Below are 22,631 nucleotides of genomic sequence, written 5' to 3'. Positions count from 1 at the left end.
TATATTAACCTATTTAAAGTTTTCAAAAATAATAGAAAAGAAACCAAACCTATCCTATTCGTATTAAACGGAATTAGCATTGTTTAATTTTTTAAATTTATAAACAATTTAAGCATTATTCTGAGTAGTTGTACAAATGTGAATTCAAACAGAATTGAGATTTATGTGATTGAACACAAATCAATTTTAGTAAATTATTGAACTCTATATGTTAGTTCCATTATGCATAAGGCATAATGAAAAAATCTAGAAATATTGTACTAAATATTGAAGACCTGGGAATAACAACAAAACATCTCGTATTAATTGGAATTTGGAGATGTATTGATGTTGCTCTCAGGTCATCAATTATTAAATGTCATAATACAGCTCTTTACAGAAGACTGTGGACGTAAGATACAGTTTTAAACTATTGTTTCTTTCAAAATAATTTGTTTTTACACTACATAAATTGAAGACTATAAATAAAGTCTTTGTTAGTATATAAATATTTGAATAAAATGTGTGTGCAATACAGTCGGACCTGTTAAACTCGAAGTTGAAAGGACTGGCCAATAAGTTCCAGTTATCCAAGGATAATACAATAATGGGAAATCCTAGGGATCGGGAAAAAGTTCGACGTATGGATGATTTTGAGTTAAAGGAGTTCGAGTTAATAAAGTCCAACTAATTGTTTATAAAACTGTATCGTATATGTGTCGTTGGTATTTAATATAATACAATTATTTCAATACCTACTTCACTCTATTCGTATATATATGTACTGTGCGTGTAATGATTGTTCATATTAAATCGTTTTTAAAACCGTGGCTCGGAAAATGTAGCTATTTCTATTAAGTATATTTAATAAGAAAAATAATTCGAAGTTTTTTGATAGGAATATAATCAATTAAGTAGTATAAAATATAAGAACCAAAAAATAATTAAGTGGATTTACGAACAATTTAAAAATATAATAATTAAATGATAATATTATCATCCAGGCTGACGGTCAATCATATTTGAATATGGACAATTTTAAAATATCGTACTTACGATTGTAAATTTCATGTACGGTGAAATTTTCGAAAATATAACAAATTCTTACAGCTGCTGCTTGCTGCTGATGCTGCTGTAGTTGTAAGCAATTTGTTTTTCCGCGTCAACGCGATAAAAATAATGTAGTCGGAATTAATAGCGCTCGACTGTAGGGTAAAGTAAAACAATATTATAATGAGCGGACCACAGTGTCGGAAGAGCATTAAAAACTCAAACAAAATTACAGCGCGCTTATATAAAAGCATATGTGAGTACCTAACTTTAAATGTAGATAAGAAAATAGGTAAATAAACAACCGTATAGGGGTAGGTTTTCCCTGCAGGGCGAAGACGCCATGCTGACGTTACAGGGAAATAGTACTACACTACAGTTTTCCGAGCCCCGGCTTATATTACATAACGTATACTTATTATCCCGTATACGGTCACGCACCTGTAGCAAGTCTTGTGCAACGCTCCGGAGTAAAACTCCAGTCCGATGATTGCGAATATGATGATAGCAAATAACACCAATAAACCAATCTGGAGTAGCGGAGCCATCGCCTTGATGATGGACTTCAGCACGACTTGCAGACCTATACGGGGAGAAAAAAACACACACGGGGTTTACGTCTTGTAGGCAAGACGGTTATCGGTTGCTTCTAGCAAACCATTTATTATGTAGTACGATAGTATAATAAATTTCCTCCAATAATAATCGGTCGTAGCCAATATTACTCGCGAATACGTATATAATAATAATATAATATTATGTAAGCTATAGCACAGCGTATATATGCAATAAATTATTGTACGACGCGTAGGTATACAATATGGTTTTTTCCGACGCTAGGCAGCGAAATCAATAATAATATTATATCAGACGATATAATAATATTATAATAAATAGATTTAATACGATTTTACGCTACAAATTCAGTAAAAATCACTACCGCACGCTGTACAATAATATTAGAATAGCGTATACTAGGTGTGTATAAAATATAATAATATAATATAATATAAGTATATACGATGCATCGACGCGACCATTATTATTGGATGTTACCGTTCAACGGGAAAATGTTTTTTTTTTCGGTTTTTTTTCTTTCGTTTTTATTGTTATTTTCTCTGTCGACACCTTCATCATCTGAATCAGTGGTAGCGGGGTGGGGGTGGGGGAGTTAGGGGAAATGGGGGTCTGCGAGGTTACGGGCAAACCCCGCTCTCTCTCTCTCTATATATATTAGTCGTTTCCGTCGTGTGCGTGTATTTGCGGTGTACTCACTTGGAATTCCGGAGACCAATTTGAGCGGCCTCAATACCCGGATCGCTCGCAGCGTCCGCAGATCCATGTTTGCCGCTGACGGTATTTGTGTTATACATCTGTGGCAACAACACTTCTAATCACTACTCAGTGCGCTACCTACCCCAAAATAAACACGCAATCCGTTCTATTCATCTAGTTCTATGCGTCTATATGTATATAGTTAATAAATAATGTATCTGGACGTGTCTATATAATAATAATAATAATAATAATAACAATAATAATAATAATAATAATATATAATATATCTGTTCGATATGGTCGTGCGCGATGGTCCCGAATACAAAATAATAATAATAATAATAATAAAAAAATTGTAATAATAATAATATATGATAGTATATAATATATATATAATATATATATATATATATATATATATAATATGTAATAATATATATATAGGTAGTAATATAATAATAATAATAATAATAATAATAATAAAAAATAAAACAAACCGGAATCTACGGATCGAAATACAAGATTATTTAAGATACGTTCAAATATAGCAAAAATAATGTCGGTATATATATATATATAATATTTATGTATTACGCATTAATTATTTTAGTATTCCGTGTGTTAACCATTTTAAGTTTGCTGCCGGGAATATTGTCGAAAAAGATTACTGGGACAGGGCCGAGGTTGTGATGACAACGGTTTTTTTAACGACGACACGCGCATATAATAGAATATGTAATAATATTGTAATGACATGTATTATTGTGTTCCCGTTTCCAATTTTTTTTTTTATACTCGCGGCGTTTCCTGATTTTGACCGATGTACAAAATATTATAAACTGCCACTATAAATAGACCAATAATTTTCTACGTTCGCCAACATTATCGTCCACTATATTCCTAATGTTTAATATATTATATGTATTAATATTATGCTCTGATAGCAGTATATTGAAAATACAACATATAATATTAAAACATAAAAAATTAAATAGGTATATACGATTCAAAAAAATATAATCTACGATATTAATATTTATTATAATATAATATATAATATTATCTACGGTTGACTCGCTCAAGTCAACGATGACGTGCAGATTTCTAATAGAAAATTATTTTATATTTCGAGGTATATTATTAATCGTATAATATCAATATATATATGTATTATTCATAAAAAAAAACAAAATATATATAATCGATCAACAGCTTTATACAAAATATATATATATATATAAATAATATAGACCCGTTTTGTTATTATAATTCTATCTAGTTTTCTAATACGCCTAATCGGATCTAAATGATGTATGAATACTGTTATAAATCTGTTCGAATCAAGCCGAATAATAATATATAATCCAACTACAAATCGATCAACTGTATCAACGGTAGTTCTACACGGGAATTTCTATCATCCAGCAAAAGTCCAAAAGAATAATATATATTATGTATATATGTAAATATATATAATATATGTATATATATATATATGTATAAAAGTTCGCAAACCAACGGTTACGGTCTAATCCGATATTCGGAATATGTCTATACCAAATGCAATACGCCTACAAAAACGGGTTAAACAAATGGTTTTACTGAAAAATAATAGAACATTCGAGGATTTTTATTGTGTCAAAAATGCTTTCCTGTGATCCTGGGACATTTCGAGTGCCTTACTTGGGATTCTCGAAACCAGTTTCAAAGGCCTGAGCACCCGAAAGGACCTCAACATCCTCATGTCCAGCATGTTGGACTCCATGAATTCAGTCATTGACCTAGAAATCGGTAAACCCCTGAGTCCAATGTATCCCTAGCCGATTTAAAATAGTTTTTCTTAACATATACGTTTTGTTCTAATTTTTTTTTCTTAGATTTCGTGTCTATTTTTAAGTATTTTTTTTTTCATAATAAAAAAAAAAAATTTTAAGTATTATCATAATAAAACAGTGTACTCACCCTGTTACAACTACAAAAAAGTCCATAATGTTCCATATATTACGAAGATATGAGCCACTGTGCAGTAAAAAACCTAAAGCTAATATTTTGAGAGTCGCTTCGACGCAAAAAATTGCTAGGAAAACGAGTTCGGTTGCCTCCTGAAATTATTACACGGAACAAAATATTTTAGTACAACAGAAAATACCAAACCAAAAACCAAAATTAATTTTAAAAGGTGTAAAACATGTGCGATGACACTCGGGTGATTTACCAAAGTCTTAGCAAGTACAGTCTTGTCTCCCCTGGGCAGATGTTCCTCCAGAGCCAACACCACGCAGTTGGCTATGATGGTTAACAGCACCGCATATTCGAACGGAGTGCAAGATAATTGAATTAAGAAAAAATACAGTAATAAAATTACAATGTCTTGCACAAATACAAAGATGGGAGGAAAAAAATTACACAATCACCGAAAATGTTATATATTACTTCTCCCCAGGACTTTGGTTTATGAGGATAACATAAAAGGCGGTGGGAGCATCGCACAGCCATAAAACCGAAACGAGAGGTCATAATAAGGTGTTTAAATGAAATTGTATACCTATATACACAAAACGACCATTGAAAACGAAAGTACAATACTGGGAGGATACTTATTGGTTCATAATATAATATGTATGTATTATTACGACAACGTCAAGTTATTGACCTTGGACATGATTTGGTGCGTGTTTCGGGACTCATAAACACTTTATTGGGACGGATAGTAGAAGAATGAGAGAGTTAGTGTGTGTGTGTGTGAGAAAGAGAGTGAGGAGACCATAAAATAATTTCCGTTAAAATCCAAACCACGTCCCGGTCTCTCATGGAACTGGTGTGCGTGCAAGTAGAGAAAACAACGGCATTGGGCTTATATATTAGGCTTTGCACGAAAATTCCACGCACAAGGTTTCCCACTATCCCATCTATACCTACCTATATAATGTAAGCTTATAATTTATATTACACTGACACAGACACACACTATATTCGATGCAGAACAGGACGACCGATGGTGTACTCAATTTGATTGTCATATGGATACTAATAGGTGGTCAGTGACAAACCCCTAGTATTGTAGTTGTATGAAATGAAAAATATTTATTTTGCATTCACATATAATACATATAAATGCATGATACACGTATAGGAATTCCAAAATATACTACCTATCGGAGGCAAAGCGTGAATGACCAGTCTATTCCATAATTATATTAATGTTACGGACCTTATCATAGACGATAAAGAAATGGATGGGCAATCCATATACCTTATACTCAGAGAATTCTGTGATCGAAGAGAACTTTTGTTACCACAGTGGTTAGACAGGTTAAATGATACTATTTTGTTATCGTCAATAATAATGATAACCAATTACCAATAACCAATAACCAATGATACCAATATATTCAGTAACCAATGCTACATTTTGTTACCATATTGGTAACAAAAGTTCTCTCCCATCAAAGAAGAGTACAATAGCATGGAATATCTATTTCTTTATTATCTATGGACCCTATATGCTTAGAAAATTTCTGTAAATTGGATATAATTTATACCAATAAAATCGTTTAGTAATGTATACAGGCAGTCATTATTCGAATGACCACTTTCGATGAGCCACGCTTGATTTATTTAAAAATATAATAATATAGATACAAAAACAGTTGACGACCGACGACGCTTTATTTCTAAATTTCTCGTAATAAGTTGTTATAATAAGTAATAAGTAGTTATTATAAGTTGTACGTCATAACCGGCACGTTCCCACGTTCACCGACTAATAACTGCAAGTATTCATCTATTTATTATTCAGGTTTGCTCTCCAACCAACCCCACTACAAGCTATCGCCACACACTCTAAAGGCCTTTGTAGTAAGCGGCGATTCTGGAATGGTAATTTTATTTTAAATTTAAATTGAATTATTATATAATTTAAAAAATCACCCCGTGAACGTCAGTCGTATACTATTTTTTTTTCACATTTTTTCCTCGGTGGAGAGTACACGATCTGCACCTCCTGCAGTGTTAGACGGGTGAGGCAAGTGTGGACCACGTGCGTTATTCAGATATAAATTAGTGATATATTACGACGAATCGGGTGTTTCAAAAGGATATGGCCATTCGATGATGAACCTGGTGTACCGGCGGACGGGGTTGTCGGTGCTGAACAGGAACAAGGACGACGGCCCGGGGGGCGCGTCCGCCTGCTGGTGGTGGTGATGGTGGTGATGGTGGTGGGACCGTGGCCTCCCCATGCCGGCGGATGTTCCCGCCGACCCGATGCAGTCACGTCCCGCGGCCGCAGCGACTTCCTTCTCCGCCGCCAACCTATACAAACGGCAAACAAGACGTCCAATATAAATAATATGTGTGGATTAATTTCACTGTGTATATTTCGTAAAATATTGCGCATAGTGATTCATGAATGATGCGATTGGCGCGTTGAGAACCACGTGATAACGCTAACACCGGGTCGTTGGTGTGAGATGCGCAGCACTGACAAAAATTTGTCGTACCTTTAATAGGTTATTGTACGTAATCGTTTCTAATATACAAGTCGTATGGTGTTAAAAGTACCCAAGTATATAATTGTATACAGAGTAGAACCTCTGCAATAACTGAAATCGGTCGGGTTAAAAAAAAAAACTAACCATCGAAAATTCGAGTTATAAAAAAAGTGTAATGTACACATTGAAATGCAGGGGCAAAGATCAATATTCCTTCAAGTTCTTAAAAACTCGACTTAGTTATTGGTAGACGTTCGTGTTGTCAAGTGTCGTATCGTCGATAAAAACGTCGTGACAATTAATGAGACACTAGAGAATGGAAATGTACCTATAGCTGTAATAATTATAAGACAAAAGTATACCTTATATAATATATTTTGTCACAATATTATATATTTTGAATTTCAAAATCAATCTCCTCATAACAATATGAATTTCGTCTTGCGGTGATTTTTCGTTCTCGCCAGACGATATGCTAAAAATGTAAGAACAAAACTTTCGTAGTCGGACTACCCTACCCGAGTCGTCGAAAAAATCGACAAATTCTTGAAAACAGTTTTAGAAAAATATATAATATACTAGAAATGATTACTATCGAGTTTATTACTTTAATAACAAACGAATCCCACACGCTCTGCAGTTTATTGTGGGTACTATTCATTTAGTGTAAATATAATAATAATAATAATAATAATACTAATAATTGTTTTCATATAAACAGACATCATAGACGACAAATGAAATCGATTTTAGACAGACTTAAAGTATATTACATTTTCAGAAAACGATAAAAATAATTGAACAAAATCCATTAAGAACCGTGGCAGTTTGTTTTCGTAAAACGTACAGTTATTATTATTGGCGGTTGAACGGGAGGAAATCGATACGCCCTATTGCATGCAATCTGCAGAACCTTTGTAACACTCGCGTACCTATTACATCTATACGACCATAGCACTGAAAATGTATTTCAATAATATGGATTTACCGACAAAGAAACAAAACGTACAAATCGCGAATTAAAAAAACAAACTGTGACTTACAAACTTGACTTTAATAACAATTTAACATTTCATCGTATTTTTTGAAAAATCAATTTATTATGTTTACTCTTTATCTCTCTCTCTCTCTCTCTCTCTTTCTCTTATAATATTGATATAACGTTCAATTTTATTCTCCTATATTATTTAACATGAAGACTTTGAAAATCGTGTGCGATAAGACAGGTATTTCGTTTTTTTTTTTGTGGCACAAAACTTGGGTGTCTAATGACTAATGAGCATTATTTTTACTCTTTTCTTTCTTCCCGTGGTACTAATTAGATAATATATAATTTATAATAATCAATAACAATGATGGTGTGCATATGATGTTTTTTCAATCGGATCAGATAGTTGGGCTTTTCTTTGTCCTTAGATCAAGATCCAGGATCAAACAATATTTTTAATAAAAAAACAATTAAATAGGTACCACCAAAATATTATATTAGTTTCCACCGTTGGAGCTTTTTACTTAGTTGTTTGATACGAAACAAAATACATAAACATATATTTTTTTTATCTCCCAGCATAATATTAGGTACGATATATAGGTACTTTCGTTACCTATCCTGAGTCATCTTTCATACATATTTTATGCAATATAATGCCTATGACCTATATTCATGTTATCCCCAAGTATGTAGGTAGGTATATATTGTATATTATAGTTAAGGCATTCATAAATTACCATCTTTAGTATTTTATTATACGACGTTTTCCTAACCATTTTTTTAGCCTTTGATGTAATACGATTATTGAAAGCTAACAACAATATTATGTAAACATCTTATTTGTAATTCATTGGACAATAGAAAATTGGAAAGATATATATTATAAATAGTATAATATAATAAAAACAAATTTTACATAGTACCTAACTTTTAGATTTCTAAATTAATTTAATTACATTTTTTTTCGTTCGTTTTTTTCAGATGATTGTATAATGTACGTGAACGTAATACCTATACGATTATAATACAATGGATTTATCAAATTCCAAACATCGAATGCACCAATTTTGTATTAATTTCATTTATTTTAATTATTTCAGTAAATCTTCGTGGGCACCTTTATATTTATGTACATATTATAAAATAATTGTATACACTGTAGCATTGTACGGTGACAATTATTAATTCGTGAAACGAGTCTTTAAAAAATAGTAATGAGTTGGAAAGGGGGGCATCTAGTAGGACTGATAAATTAAATTATTTGACGAAAAAAATATATAACACAATCACCGTATCGTATATACATAGGTAATATATTAAATATATTTGTATTCATTTTGTCTAGATAATTAAATAATGTTTGATGTTAAATCCATCGTTTACAGTAACAAATTGAATATTATACAACTATGATTGACGGTAGAATATTATTGGTGTGGGAAATAAGTCACATGGACATTGACCGCGTAATAATGTTTATATACAATTAAGCGACCATAATATAATAATCGTGGTCGTACACATTATACCCATTGATTAACTTATATTTTTATTTTTAGCGACAATATGGTTAAAACACGCGCAAACGAATTAAGTCGTTTCAATTATCATGTTGTGTATAAACATTATATTATTATTATATAATACGCACTTAATATTTCCCTGGTGTAACAATTACAAAATAACCGGTTTTTTTTATTTTCATATAGCATTAAAAAGATTTTTTACTCCGTAATCACGGATCTTTTTATAGCACCCCGGTGAACGTGACATCTTTATTCTCTGAGACAATAATAATTATGATTACAACTTACAATTAGTCAGTCTACAGAGTGTCCGATATTATAGCGTTTGAGCTTGGGTTTTCGGGATGTGAAAATGAAGTTTACATAATCCCTCCACTCGAAAAAAGGACAGGCGTCTTGCGACATTCTGTATGCACATGTACTTAATATAATAACTTACACCCATACACGAGCGAGTGTACACTATGTGAATGGTATTCATTTAAAAATGTAAGTTTTATCACGTAGTTTAAAAGCTGAATAGTTCGCTAGTCGTCAACGTGACTCATAATCAACTTTATTTCACGATGCGTCAAAAGATATTAAACACGGTTCATTAAAAAGAAATAAAAAAAACTGTTTGTACTTAAAGCAAGTAGACGTTACACGAGTTATACGAAGCATTATATGTTATCCTCAAATCTCTATTCAAAAACCTTGCATCCATGCAGTTTGTCTGCATACGGTTCAAGAAATAAAAAATATTAATCAAGTACCACCAAGTATTATTGCCTAAGTGAAACAACTTATGGCACGGCTCATTTGCAACAAACCGGATTAAAAACGAAAAATCGATACAAATGCATAATATTAATGCAAACGAAAAAAAAAGTTATAATTTATTATTTATTAATATTTTATAATAATATTATAATATATATTTTTGAAGTGATTAGTAAGTGACTAATACGTCATAACAATAATTAGATTTAAAGTTATTTTTCATGTTTCGACTCGAGTATAATTTATTACATAGAAAAATAAATAGTTACATCATAGTGATGTAAATTTCACTGAGATGAGTATCTAAATAAAAACAAAATAATCCTTGCTTGAGCAATGCGGTAGTGTATTCATATTTTAAAAATTAAAACTTCATCAGTAAAGCGGCCTCATTGTAATATTTAAACAATATCATGTACAATAATAACGACTAACGGAAGAACGGTAATACTGTTTATATAAAAAATCGACTTAATAAAATGTATTTTTCAGTAATCATTTACCAGACTGACTGCAGTAAGTAAAAAATCACGCTGAATATGACGCAGTCGCTTTTCTATATATAGGATATCGCGATGTATGAATTGTAAAAAAAATACAAGTTCTAAAATAGGTAATAATTATTTTTGTATTCAAAACTGTTTACTTTCGACCGATTGGGTACAATAGACACTATGTACCTATTTAATACGTGAAGTGGTCAATAATAAATACGAGGAGACAATCGACACAGTTTTGTCGTGGACGTCCTACGCAATCAGGAATCTGTAGAGGACCGAAAAACCACGGTTGTCTGTAGGGGTATTTTTAATCTCTCGGCACAGGACTCGCCGGAAATCGTTACGGTCCGAGGGGTGAATTGTTTTGACAGGGATGGTCTGCACATTTTCAATTAATATAGAATAATATATTATATTGTATGTTGTATCATATCATGGCATTATGGCGTATACGTTTAGACCAGAAAAGTTATGGGAAATAACTCATGGGTATTTAATAATGTTAATAATAATAATAATATGTGCACACTGCATACGGTTTTCATCTTATTTCTTTTGAAAGCTTAATTTAACTGACCGATATCTCAAGCCATTAATTGTGTGTATTGCGTAGTCGTGGTATATGGTTTTACTATAGTCTATAAGGAATAGGTACTCACGGTCTTGGTACAATTAAGGTGCCCAGGGGCACGCCCATCACTGTGAAATATTTTATCTTTCTATTAAGCACATCGTGTAAGACATGAGTACAATTCTAGTCGATATAATAATAATAATAATAATAATAATAATAACAATGAGACCGCAAATCGATGGATTATTTATTATTTAATAATATTAACCATGTTTTGGCGATGGAACTTTCACCAAATCGGTTGCTCAAATATCATGCACTTTTTCGGTATAACACCAAAAGTTTCGAATGCTGTACAGCACTACAGCAATAATTGTGGGCAGGGCTTGAAACCGAAAATATTTTTTCCTATTTAGATTTTGGTTTTGGTTATCAGTATTTATTTTTTCCGATATTGATTTCTGGTTCGGATATTGGTATTTATTTTTTCTGATTTCGTTTTTGGTTTTGAATACTGGTTTTTATTTTTGTCCATCTCAATTTCGGTTTTGATTACCGGTATTGATTTTATTTTCGGTTTCGGTATCGATTTTGGTTTATAACGGTTTTAACCGGTTTCAAAATCGGTACCTATCCAATATCGGTTTCAATCTCTGCTTGTAGGTAGATATAAATTAATATATTATATATATATTTTTAAATTTATTTGTCTAACCGATTTTTTTTAAGCGATTTTGCAAAATAGACGTTTTTATTGAGATGGTTACTTATTAACAAATTTTTTTTTTTTAATTTTTTTAAATTTACCGTTAAGGTTGTGCTTCTTGTTGGTGGAATTAAAGTTCCTAAACAGTTCAATTAATTGTTCAAAATACATATGTATAGTAAATACTAAGACCTTAAGTGATTATAGGTTTGTCTTATTATAATTATATAATAATGAAATGAAAAGACATACAAAAACTATCGAGTAGCGTGCTATGGTTTTTTTTTTTTTGATTATATTACGGTATGATTTACAATCCTTATCAGCGAGATTATTGTTAACCGAAGACGGTAAGTTAATAAAAGTTCATAAATGGTTGCCAAACATATACAAGTAACTACACAACCCGGTTGTCTCAAAGCCTTGCAGTAAATATATATATAATAGGTATGATACCTAGGTGTGATTGCTTTGTCAATTTTTGACCTAGTACAACCAGGTCACTCAAAACCACTGCATCGCCTAGAGTCTAGACTACACGCCTAGGTGCCGAATACCGCTACATATTTTATAATATTATATTGTTAACATACCAATTTCAAGATATTTAAAACCTACTCCCTCCCCTCTATACCAACCCCCGAAAAAATGCCTACAAAACCCTCGCGGATGCGTTTTCTATATATACCATAGAATCCTATATAGCATAAAATAACACACGCGTCGCGTATTCAGAGCAAGACCACTGACCGACAGACCAGCCGGTCGTGCTGCTACGCCGCAAAACGGTAGCTGGCGCGTTGCCGCGGGTGCCGCCGCGGTGGAGATGGCGGCGGCGGCAAAAAGCGGCGATAGCAATGTCCGCCGCGGCGGGCCGGGCGAAACACTGGCGATCGATGCGCTCCGCGGCGGTGGCCTCAGCTCGCGGCGGCGTCCGTGACGTCACTGCCCGCCGAGTCACGGTTGTTATTACGTCACGGACGATAAACCCGTCCCACTAACCAAGTTCGAGTCGATATACCGTCCCCCGGCCCACCGACGCCGATGAAAGGGAGAGTCTCCGCCGCTGGAGCCGCCACCGCCACCGCCACTGCCGCCACGTTGCCGGTCCGCGCGCGCGTCGCACTGGCTGATTTTTTTGCGCACACACACCTTTGAATGGCCCGGCGGTGGCAGCGAGCTCGTAGTCGTCGTAGTCGTCGTCGTCGTCGTACTCTTTTGGCCGTAACCGCCGCCACCGCCGCCGCTGTTCCGGTAACAACCGTTACTACTTGACCTTTTTCCGCGTTACGTCAATACGCGCGCGGCGGACAGAGGGTGAAAAAGAAAAGAAATCGCGCGCGCCGCACTTTATTAAACACGGGGGCGCGCGCGCGCGCGCGCACATTTACACACACACACACACACTCGTGTGAGTAACCCACCATCGCCAGTTACGCTGCGTATTCATATTGTATATTATATAGTGATATAATACTATATAGTCATAACTATTATATGTATTACGGTACATATATAACACTATAATATGTATAACTACCTACTGGCTAGATAACTTCTAAACATTATAATACCGGATCCTTTTAACGCGAGACACTCATTTTTTTCAAAAACCATTAAAGTTTTTAAAAATATTAATATCACACAATAATATTTCAAGTCGTAAAAAAACTATTTTTTTTAGTGTATAATATTTGTAATGTTTTAAGTACCTACTATACGACGACATGTATTTTTAATTTCTTATTCCAATGTCAAATTGTTTTCTTTTTGGAATAGCCAACTACCTACTTTGATGTACGAAAATCGAATTTTGGACGAGTAGTTTATGGGGGTTATAGATATTTAAGGTTTAGCTGTGCGGAGTGGAACAGGGGTACCGCGCGGAATGTTGGTCCACTACTCCGCTCATATAAACACTTATAATTTATAAACTACTAGGAGTTAACTAATAAGTACTAGGATAAAAACTAGGAGTTTGAAAATCGTAAATTGTTATTTGTTTGTACATTTTAAACACTCATTTTTAAACTCGTCTTAAAATTTAAAAAAAAAAAACTCTTGAGATTCCTTAGATAAAATACTTAACTTTAAATTTGAGGTCCATCCACTGCTGTAATATTAAATATAACAGAGTTAAATAATGGATTATTAAAGATACGTACAATTTGCTACTTTTTATTTGTTATGACTTATGTGTTTGTAAGACGGGGAGACAACACACGCGGGTGTAGGCGTCCTTTTAAATGACATTTTTAGACGAATAACTGATTACAAGTTTATTCATTTTTAGCTCAGTATTTAAATTAATTAAATAGAAAAATAATGATCGAAGAACTATCAAAATTCGTCATTAGATTTTACTCATTGAATCTAAATCATCTGATAGACGTCTTACTGAATATATACCTTAATATTATACAGACATTTTGACATTTAACGTACTTATTGAACCTATACAATAATATATATAACTTCCTAGTTGTGAAGCGGGGGGGGGGGGGGAGGTGACCAACATGCTTTTACCATCATATTATCCGCATCATGTGACTCAGTGTCGTAACCATGCAAATTAATGTTAATTTCCCCCGAAAGTCCATCTAATACTCTAATAATATTATAGTAATGTATACCTAGCAACTTACAATTCCGAATTATTAAAAAATAAATAGAATAGTTTACGTAAAAGTTGGATCGTCTACATACCAACTATATAACAAAAACACAATACTGTAGTGAAAAACTCGAATAGGACGGGGACAAAAAACAATAAAAAATTCGAGCTATAGAAAAAAGTGTATGAAATTACATAATAAAATTCAAGGGCCAAGATTTTGATTCGAAAATAATATGAATTATTTTATAGTCAAAAATCCTTAAATGTTTTACTTTAACACCTTTGACTTGAGAATTTAATACAAGATTTCTCCTATATTTTTCTCAAAGCAATCTAAAAAAATATTAAAAATACTAATAATAATATGTAAATTCTATTTTTTTTTTAGACATTTCATGTTTACATTTTTATAAAACAGGATATATACTTAAACAAAAAATAAGGATAATAGTTATTCTGTTGTAATTCAAAAAATATGACTTAGTGATTTAAAAATGTCCGTTATTATGTATTATTAATTTAGTATATACAACAAAACGTTCAAAATGTTTAGATTATTTTAATCTATTTATACCACGATCCTATTTTTACTTTAATTTTCTACGGTACTCATACTCATCGCCATTGGTATTTACTTATAAGTTAATATCAGCTGCTGTAGTGATATTATAATAAATTTGATTTGTTTTTGTGAAAAATTAGTTCAGAATTGTTTTTTGTCTATACAGAATATTACGTACCACGATCTGTCATGAATGGAAATTCACTCAATGATGAGCTGTACTCAAAGATATTATAAGACCTATCCAATCTATACTGGCTTCGTAAGAGGTTGCGGTCTTTTTTGGGGAAGAGAGAACGTTCAATATATACGAGAGAGATAGAGTGATAGAGATTGAGAGATATAGAGTGCTTTTTGAGGTTAGGTTACAAAAATTGATAATTTAAGATTCTATTGGCCAGCCGGTCTAATCTTTTGTAAAAAATTGAATTTTTACTAAACGATTAATTATTATTGTATCTTCATCAGATATAATATTATTATTTTAATATTTTACCCTCCCCCTCCACCTGAAATGTTAAGAAAAATTATTTCTACCGTGCGTGAGAATGAACAAATTTTAGGCGCCATCTATAATTGCGCTCTCTTATACTAAAGTATTCAGTATTTACTATTTAGTATATGGTACATCTTTGCACATCAGTCAAAATGGTACGAAATATAATTCCGGTTAAAGATAGGTAGTCATTTTCTATAGCTATGAATTGTCACACGTTTCAATATTTCGGGCGTTAACGCGTTAAATAGGTTATTGTTTAATTTTAGATAATGTTGAAATAATATTATTATATTTCATAGTTCAAATGAAAATACATTACTACATTTTCTACTGTTTTTAACATGAGTGTAAATTAATTGATTTCAAAGAAATAAGGTCTAAGAGCACATCTGTTCTCACAGTACCTACTACAGTACTACGGATACAAATACTCAAGTTATATTAGTGTATTATTAAACCAATGGTAAGGATAACTAATAGGCTATCACGATTAAGTATGACGTATGTTATAAAATATAAATACAAATTTGTATAGCACAGCGTAGTACACTATACGCAAATACATTATCACCCCTTCCCTCGCCCCATCAAAGAAAATTCCTGACTATGCCGCTGTTTTAATCGATAATATTAGTTTTGACTATTATTGTTGCGTCGTTTGATTTTCGTATGGGGGTAGTGATTACTGCAAAAATATCAAAACCAAAATAATCTAGATAATTTATTAAACTATATCATATGATTATCAATAATACGTTTTGGAATCGCGGTTTTCTCAATAAATAATTATAAAATATATGAAGGTATTTTCTTTTATAAATACCTAACTACAAAATACCTTTTTATTTCCACATTATATATTTTGTTCAATATTACCTTTAATATTACGCGAGTTAAAAAGTTGTTTCCGTCAAAGTTTTCCACGAAGACACAATGTATATTAAAAATATATCATAATAATATTAGGTTTTTCATTTGCAGTTGGCTTAGGTACTTTTTATCACTTAACAGTTTTGTGTGTGCCGTAAATTCGAACGATCCCGTAGAGTGCAAACGATCGACTATCTTATATTATAATATGCAATAAGCACCAACATAATAATGTTATTAACTAATAATATTATAATAATAATAGTATGATAATGAATAAGAACTTTTCATTTGTGTTTTACAATATTATATTATTTTATCTACGTACGCTCTCTGTGTGGATAATAATTATTACTATTTCCGTCCACTTTTGTTTTTATAAACTGAACGTCACCAAAACACGTATTATATTATTGCGATAACAGCTGCTGTAGTTGTATTATAATTAAGTATATTGTAGTTTGCAACAGTCTACCGTCTGGATCGCGATAGCTTACCCCTACGCACGTCATCCAGGATGATATCCTCCAAAAAAGGAATAGCCCAGGGCCACTTATTACATTAATCCAGCTCTGGTCATCCTAGCTGCTCACTGGTCGCATAGAGAATATAATATTATAGGCAAATGGCAGGTAAACAGGTATACTCATATAATATTATTGAGAAAAATTAATAACTTTTAAAATATTATTATTATTCCGCTCTGTCCCGTTTGATTTAAAGCAGCATTTGCATCCCGTCATACCTGTAATTACGTTTCACACGTCTTTGTTATAATAACATTATTATTATCCAATCACGTTCACCCGGCATGAAATATATTTGATACGGCGGTTTCTGTGTATAATATTATATTATGTCGGTATGTCATGATATTATTACTATTATCGTTATCGTAAGGTTAGAATATAGAGAACCCGGCGACGGAAACGGTTATAACACTTCCCGTTTTAACGCGATCGTCGTAGGGTATATTATTATAATATTATATTATGTTTTATTGACTTGATATCAAAACTTACTATACCTACTAAAATATAATGTATATATTATCTGCAATGGCGTATTCACAGAGAAAGGAACGGGGCAAGGGTTCTGTGCTATACCACCCCCACCCCCGATTCGACGTGTGGATGTATAGTGTTACAGTTTATAATAGTTATTAATAAACTTACAATAAATAATAATAATAATAATAATTACATATTCATATTATATAGATTGCTTGTGGATATTAGTAAATAATAGTGCATTGTTTATTTAATTAGTAATTATTATCTATGTGAATAATTACATACATAATATAATACAATGTTGATATGTAATAAATAGTTGAAAGTTTTTTGTACTCCTCGTCTCTGCAACTTTTCGTTTTTTCTGAATACCTACCCCGCTGATTATTATATATTATAATGCATGATCATACAAGTATAATCGAAAACCATATTTATTCTTTGCAGATTTACGTAATTTATATTTTGCAGCCGTATAATATGATTATGTGCATCTTAATGATTAGATGATTATTGATAATACAAATTTAAGGTTTACTTGTTTTTATGTATACGATTAGAGATGAAAAACACAAGACGATTCAAACGAATCACGGAACTTGTAAAAAAAGGTATACTGACAACCAAAATTGTAAAGCTTTTGTAGTCTCGTATAGAAATATTAATTTACATTGAAAAGTATCTACATAAAATATAGCATGATAATAATATGTAGGTATTACCACAAAATATATGAAAATATATTTACTATTTTCATGTACCTAGTTTGTGATATTATCGCATTCGTGAGTGGACAATTGCGTAGCCCGTGAGAGTGTTGGGTGCATCTAACAATCAAAAACCATAAAATCATAGTCATAGTCAAACTCTTATTGGTAATAGTATAACATATTTTACTAGAATTTTATACTTATTGATATTACATTATCAATAATTATAAAATATTCACGAAATCGTAATAGGTAGATGAAGCTTAGTGGCGTATCTATACAGGGTGGCTATGTGTGATTCGCAACCGGGCCCTCGAAGGTTTAAAATGGTGGTGTTAGAATAAATAAAATCAGCATTTTAAAGCGATTGACAATATTCTTTTAAGAAAATGTTAAAGCCTGTGTACACATCTACCTGCAAGGAGTATAGAAATAACTTGAGTTATCTAAAATGTAATTGCCTTTATTAATGCTCTTTATCATTAATTATGTACATTACATTATTGTATTGTCACAAAAAACATCTAACATTTTCATAAGCAAAAGTACTAACGAATTATGAGTAGAAAAAAAAACAAATTTAACTAATAACGATAAAATGTTGATACTGTGTGCACAATAATTAGTATTAATTTAAAATTTAAATTATATGGGGCCCTTGCAACTTGTCATTAAAACAAATAATTAACTAAATAATTTTAACTTTTAAGGTACGAGAATTTTTTAATTTGTTTATTGTATAAAGCACTTAACACTAAATGGAAGTATAATAATATATTACCTACACACCATTATGCAGGCATTGGAAGGTTAGGTTGGTATGATTTTTTAAAATTTATAATAATTGAAATTGATTTTTATAATGATTTAAATACCTATATATTGGTGTAAATAATATATATGGTTTTATTTGAATCATTTTTAAACGATGACAATATTATTCAAATAAGTTATTGTAAGAGAAACAATTCCAAATCATTTTATATCATAATACTATATTATATTTAAATCCATACAAATCGAATAAGTTGTTTCTTTAATTCTTCCGTTCTTTATTATATTTTTTATACTCGACGATTATTTAAAAACTGGCGAATTTCAATCGCACCAGCAAATATACGGTATAGGTAATTCATTTTTGTTAAGACATTGCAGCAGTATAAGAGCTATACATTATTCATTGAGCTGACACACTTAATATACTAATCATTATTTTTATTATATTTACAAAATGGTCTAAAATCGTTAAGACTAACAGTTACAAAAAAGTGGGCAAGGGCAGCGGGGTGGAGATGTCAGCGATTTTGGAAGTTGGTCCATCTTCCCGACGGTCCTCGGACAGGATAATGTATTATTACAGAGTATTCAATTAGAATGCAATGATTGCATTCGATAAAAAACGATTCTGAGCGGAGGACGAGTGTAACAATTATTAGTAAATGTAGCAATATATAACATATACATATAAATATATATACATAGAAATTAGTATGTTTAATAAATAATTTTATATAATTTTAAATTATGCTTATGTTCAATAGTAAATTGAATAAATATAAATAAATAATATAAATTCATACATTTTCATTTTTTTAGTGGTTATTTTAAAATTGTATTCGTTTCTATGGTAAAAAAACGTTAGAAAAAAATAGCTTAGCAATAGGGTATTTTGGTGTTTTTTTCCCGTAGCGTTAAAAAACTATTGAGAAAATCGAAAAATGACCTCCCTAAAGTACCACCTTGATCTAATTTTCTAAAAGATAAGATACTATAATATTATGTTGAAATCGAAGCACTCCTTCTGGTAGAAATTTTGTTTACAGGATAAAAAAAATAAACATCATTGTAAAACCACTAGCTTTCTCGCTTTGCTCAAAATCTAAAAATACAAGTATAAGCAGTAGGCGGCATTAAGCATAGATATATAATATTTTAATTATTACATACTTAATAATGATTCACACACGTGTGAACATAATATTATAATATTGTGCATTATAACGTGCACATATAGTATATATTATATAAAATATAAATATTATATGTGCATTGTACCGTACATCGTGGCTTAGAGGTGGTGCGAGGAATGAGATATTGTACTCGACGGCATGTGCGTGGGGAAAAAAGAGAGGAGAAAGATAACGCGATAAATTTTAACAGTATGGTAATGTTTAGGGGAAAAGGCCGAATGTAGCGTCCGTTTGCGCTATATCGATCCCGTGTTTTATATAGGCCACGTTCCCCGTTGAATCCACCATCGCCGCGTGAGTGTATTTGTGTGTTTTTAAAATTATTTTATGCGGTCCGCTAAAATCGAACGCGAAAACCCTCTCTCATTGTCTTCTCCGTGCTCCACACACACAAGCACACACACACACGACACTTCAGAGATTATTCCACAATGAGTGTATAATAATAATAATACATTATCGTTATTCGACGATAGACATTAAATATTTTTAAACTTTTAAATATATATTACCATCATTGTAACACGATAATAACGTTATTGAATACACTATAACATATTTTGATCGGTACGACGTCAATATATATATAATATATACATTATATACATAATATTATGTTTCTACTACCAAAACTTGAGACCAGATTTATTTTTTTAATGCATTTTCATACCTATTTATAAAATAATACGCACGCCTCGTAGATGTGAAATTTATCTGTTTCATACTTGTGTTATATATATATATTATACAGGTATTATCGAATTCACTAGTAAATCATGATACACAGGCCATTTGTTTAAGTAGCTCATAAGATGCTAATCAACCAGAATATAATAATCGACTTGTTACTGTCATAGTACGTTTCGTAATTATATTTCTATTTAAAATATACGTATCCAAATTTAGTTTGTTACGTTGTAGTGTGGCAATCGAAATTAATTACAAATAATATTAACCACGGCACAGGAATAATGGTGCACATACACACACACACACACACACACACCTACACGTTGGATTTCACAAAGAGAACAACATACAGTGTTATAATTATAACAATGGTGTATTTATATGTACATACAATCGTAGTTTAAAAACGAAAGAAAACATATATGACTATAATGGAGTCTGCGAAATAATTTGCAATATTTGTATTCATACGGTTATTATAGGCAATACAGTTAAAGCCTTATACATGTGTGTGACTTTTATATGAACTGCAATAATTATTATTGCTTTCGTAAATTACAATGAGAAGCCAATTCTAAAATTTTAAGAATAATTTCCCATAGCCAATACGTTTGATAGAAATTTATTATTACTGATTTACAAAGTTGTTAAACAATATATTAATATGTATAACGTGTTATATCAAGTAATACGTGATAAATAAATAAAATAATAATAAGTAGGCAACTTCAAAAAAATACATAGACATAATACATTATAAAAATGATACCGCTACTAGAATAAAATAATAATATAATAATAATTTGTTAAATGAGTTTTTCACTGCATTGACATGAATATTTATTTTTATTTTTATTATATTAGATATTTTAATGTTGTTAGTTACAGAATAATTTGTGACACGATATAATGCGTTATCAGATAATATAAATATTTTTTTTCCACATTTGAATAACTATGTATTAGAATTTTGCATAAAATAAAAATGGTGAACAAATAATTATTTTTTAAAAAAATGCATAATACAAAATGTTTATGGTATACTTGCACGTATAATCGATGGAATTTAATTAAATAAGAAAAGTATGGGTACCTAATGACGCGTTCACCTTCAGACCGCGCCTCAATCGATTATTAAGTGCACACTGCACACTGCACATGCGTACTAGTCAACAGACAACAACTACCAACAATCATATTTTAGTAGTTGGGCGAATTCAGAATATTTAGCGATTCTAAATAACAGGAAAAAAATGTTAAACCATCATTCGACCAATAATTGATGTATGTCGTTTAATAATTTCGATTATTATTTTTCTACGAGTAAATAGATATTATCGAAACAACTCAAAAGTCTATTCAGAAAAATTAAAATGTACATAGTAATTAATACTACATTTAATTTTAATTTTAATTAATTTAGGTTTAATATAGTTAGTAAATGCATCTAATCATTTACACATAAATAATTAATAATCTATATTATTCTAAATACGATGAAGACGGATTTTAATAGGTATTGTACAGTTGTCTCTGAAGGTAACTACTACCCATTTATAATAATAAACCAATACCTATTTCGTGATCGTGAACCAATAGTTATATTATTTTGAAATTATTTAAAATTTAAAATTTGGGATTAAATGACTTTGGTATTCCTATTATAACTACTTAATACAAAAAAAAAATGTCTTAACTAATATAAGATACAATTGTTTAATACATTCAAATATTGTGAACTGGAAAATCTTGTTCCGTATTATATACATAGAAATTAGTAGATTACATCTACATCAATTTTTAAATATACGTAAAGTAACAAAAAAATCCCTTGGCACATA

The 22,631-nt window shown here is 31.3% G+C and overlaps 1 protein-coding gene across 1 annotated transcript in view; it reads right to left on the bottom strand.

Moving 5' to 3' along the window:
- LOC132947055 (voltage-dependent calcium channel type A subunit alpha-1) overlaps positions 1–22,631 on the bottom strand; it is a 279,720-nt gene that overhangs the window by 47,408 nt on the left and 209,681 nt on the right. Inside the window, 5 exon segments of the mRNA XM_061017234.1 lie at positions 1,471–1,612; positions 2,305–2,402; positions 4,270–4,409; positions 4,523–4,629; positions 6,410–6,621. Coding sequence (XP_060873217.1) covers positions 1,471–1,612; positions 2,305–2,402; positions 4,270–4,409; positions 4,523–4,629; positions 6,410–6,621 — 699 coding nt within the window.

The sequence above is a fragment of the Metopolophium dirhodum genome, chromosome 6 (genome assembly GCF_019925205.1).
Source record: "Metopolophium dirhodum isolate CAU chromosome 6, ASM1992520v1, whole genome shotgun sequence".
NCBI lineage: Eukaryota > Metazoa > Arthropoda > Insecta > Hemiptera > Aphididae > Metopolophium > Metopolophium dirhodum.
This window is presented reverse-complemented; position numbering and strand designations above follow the sequence as displayed.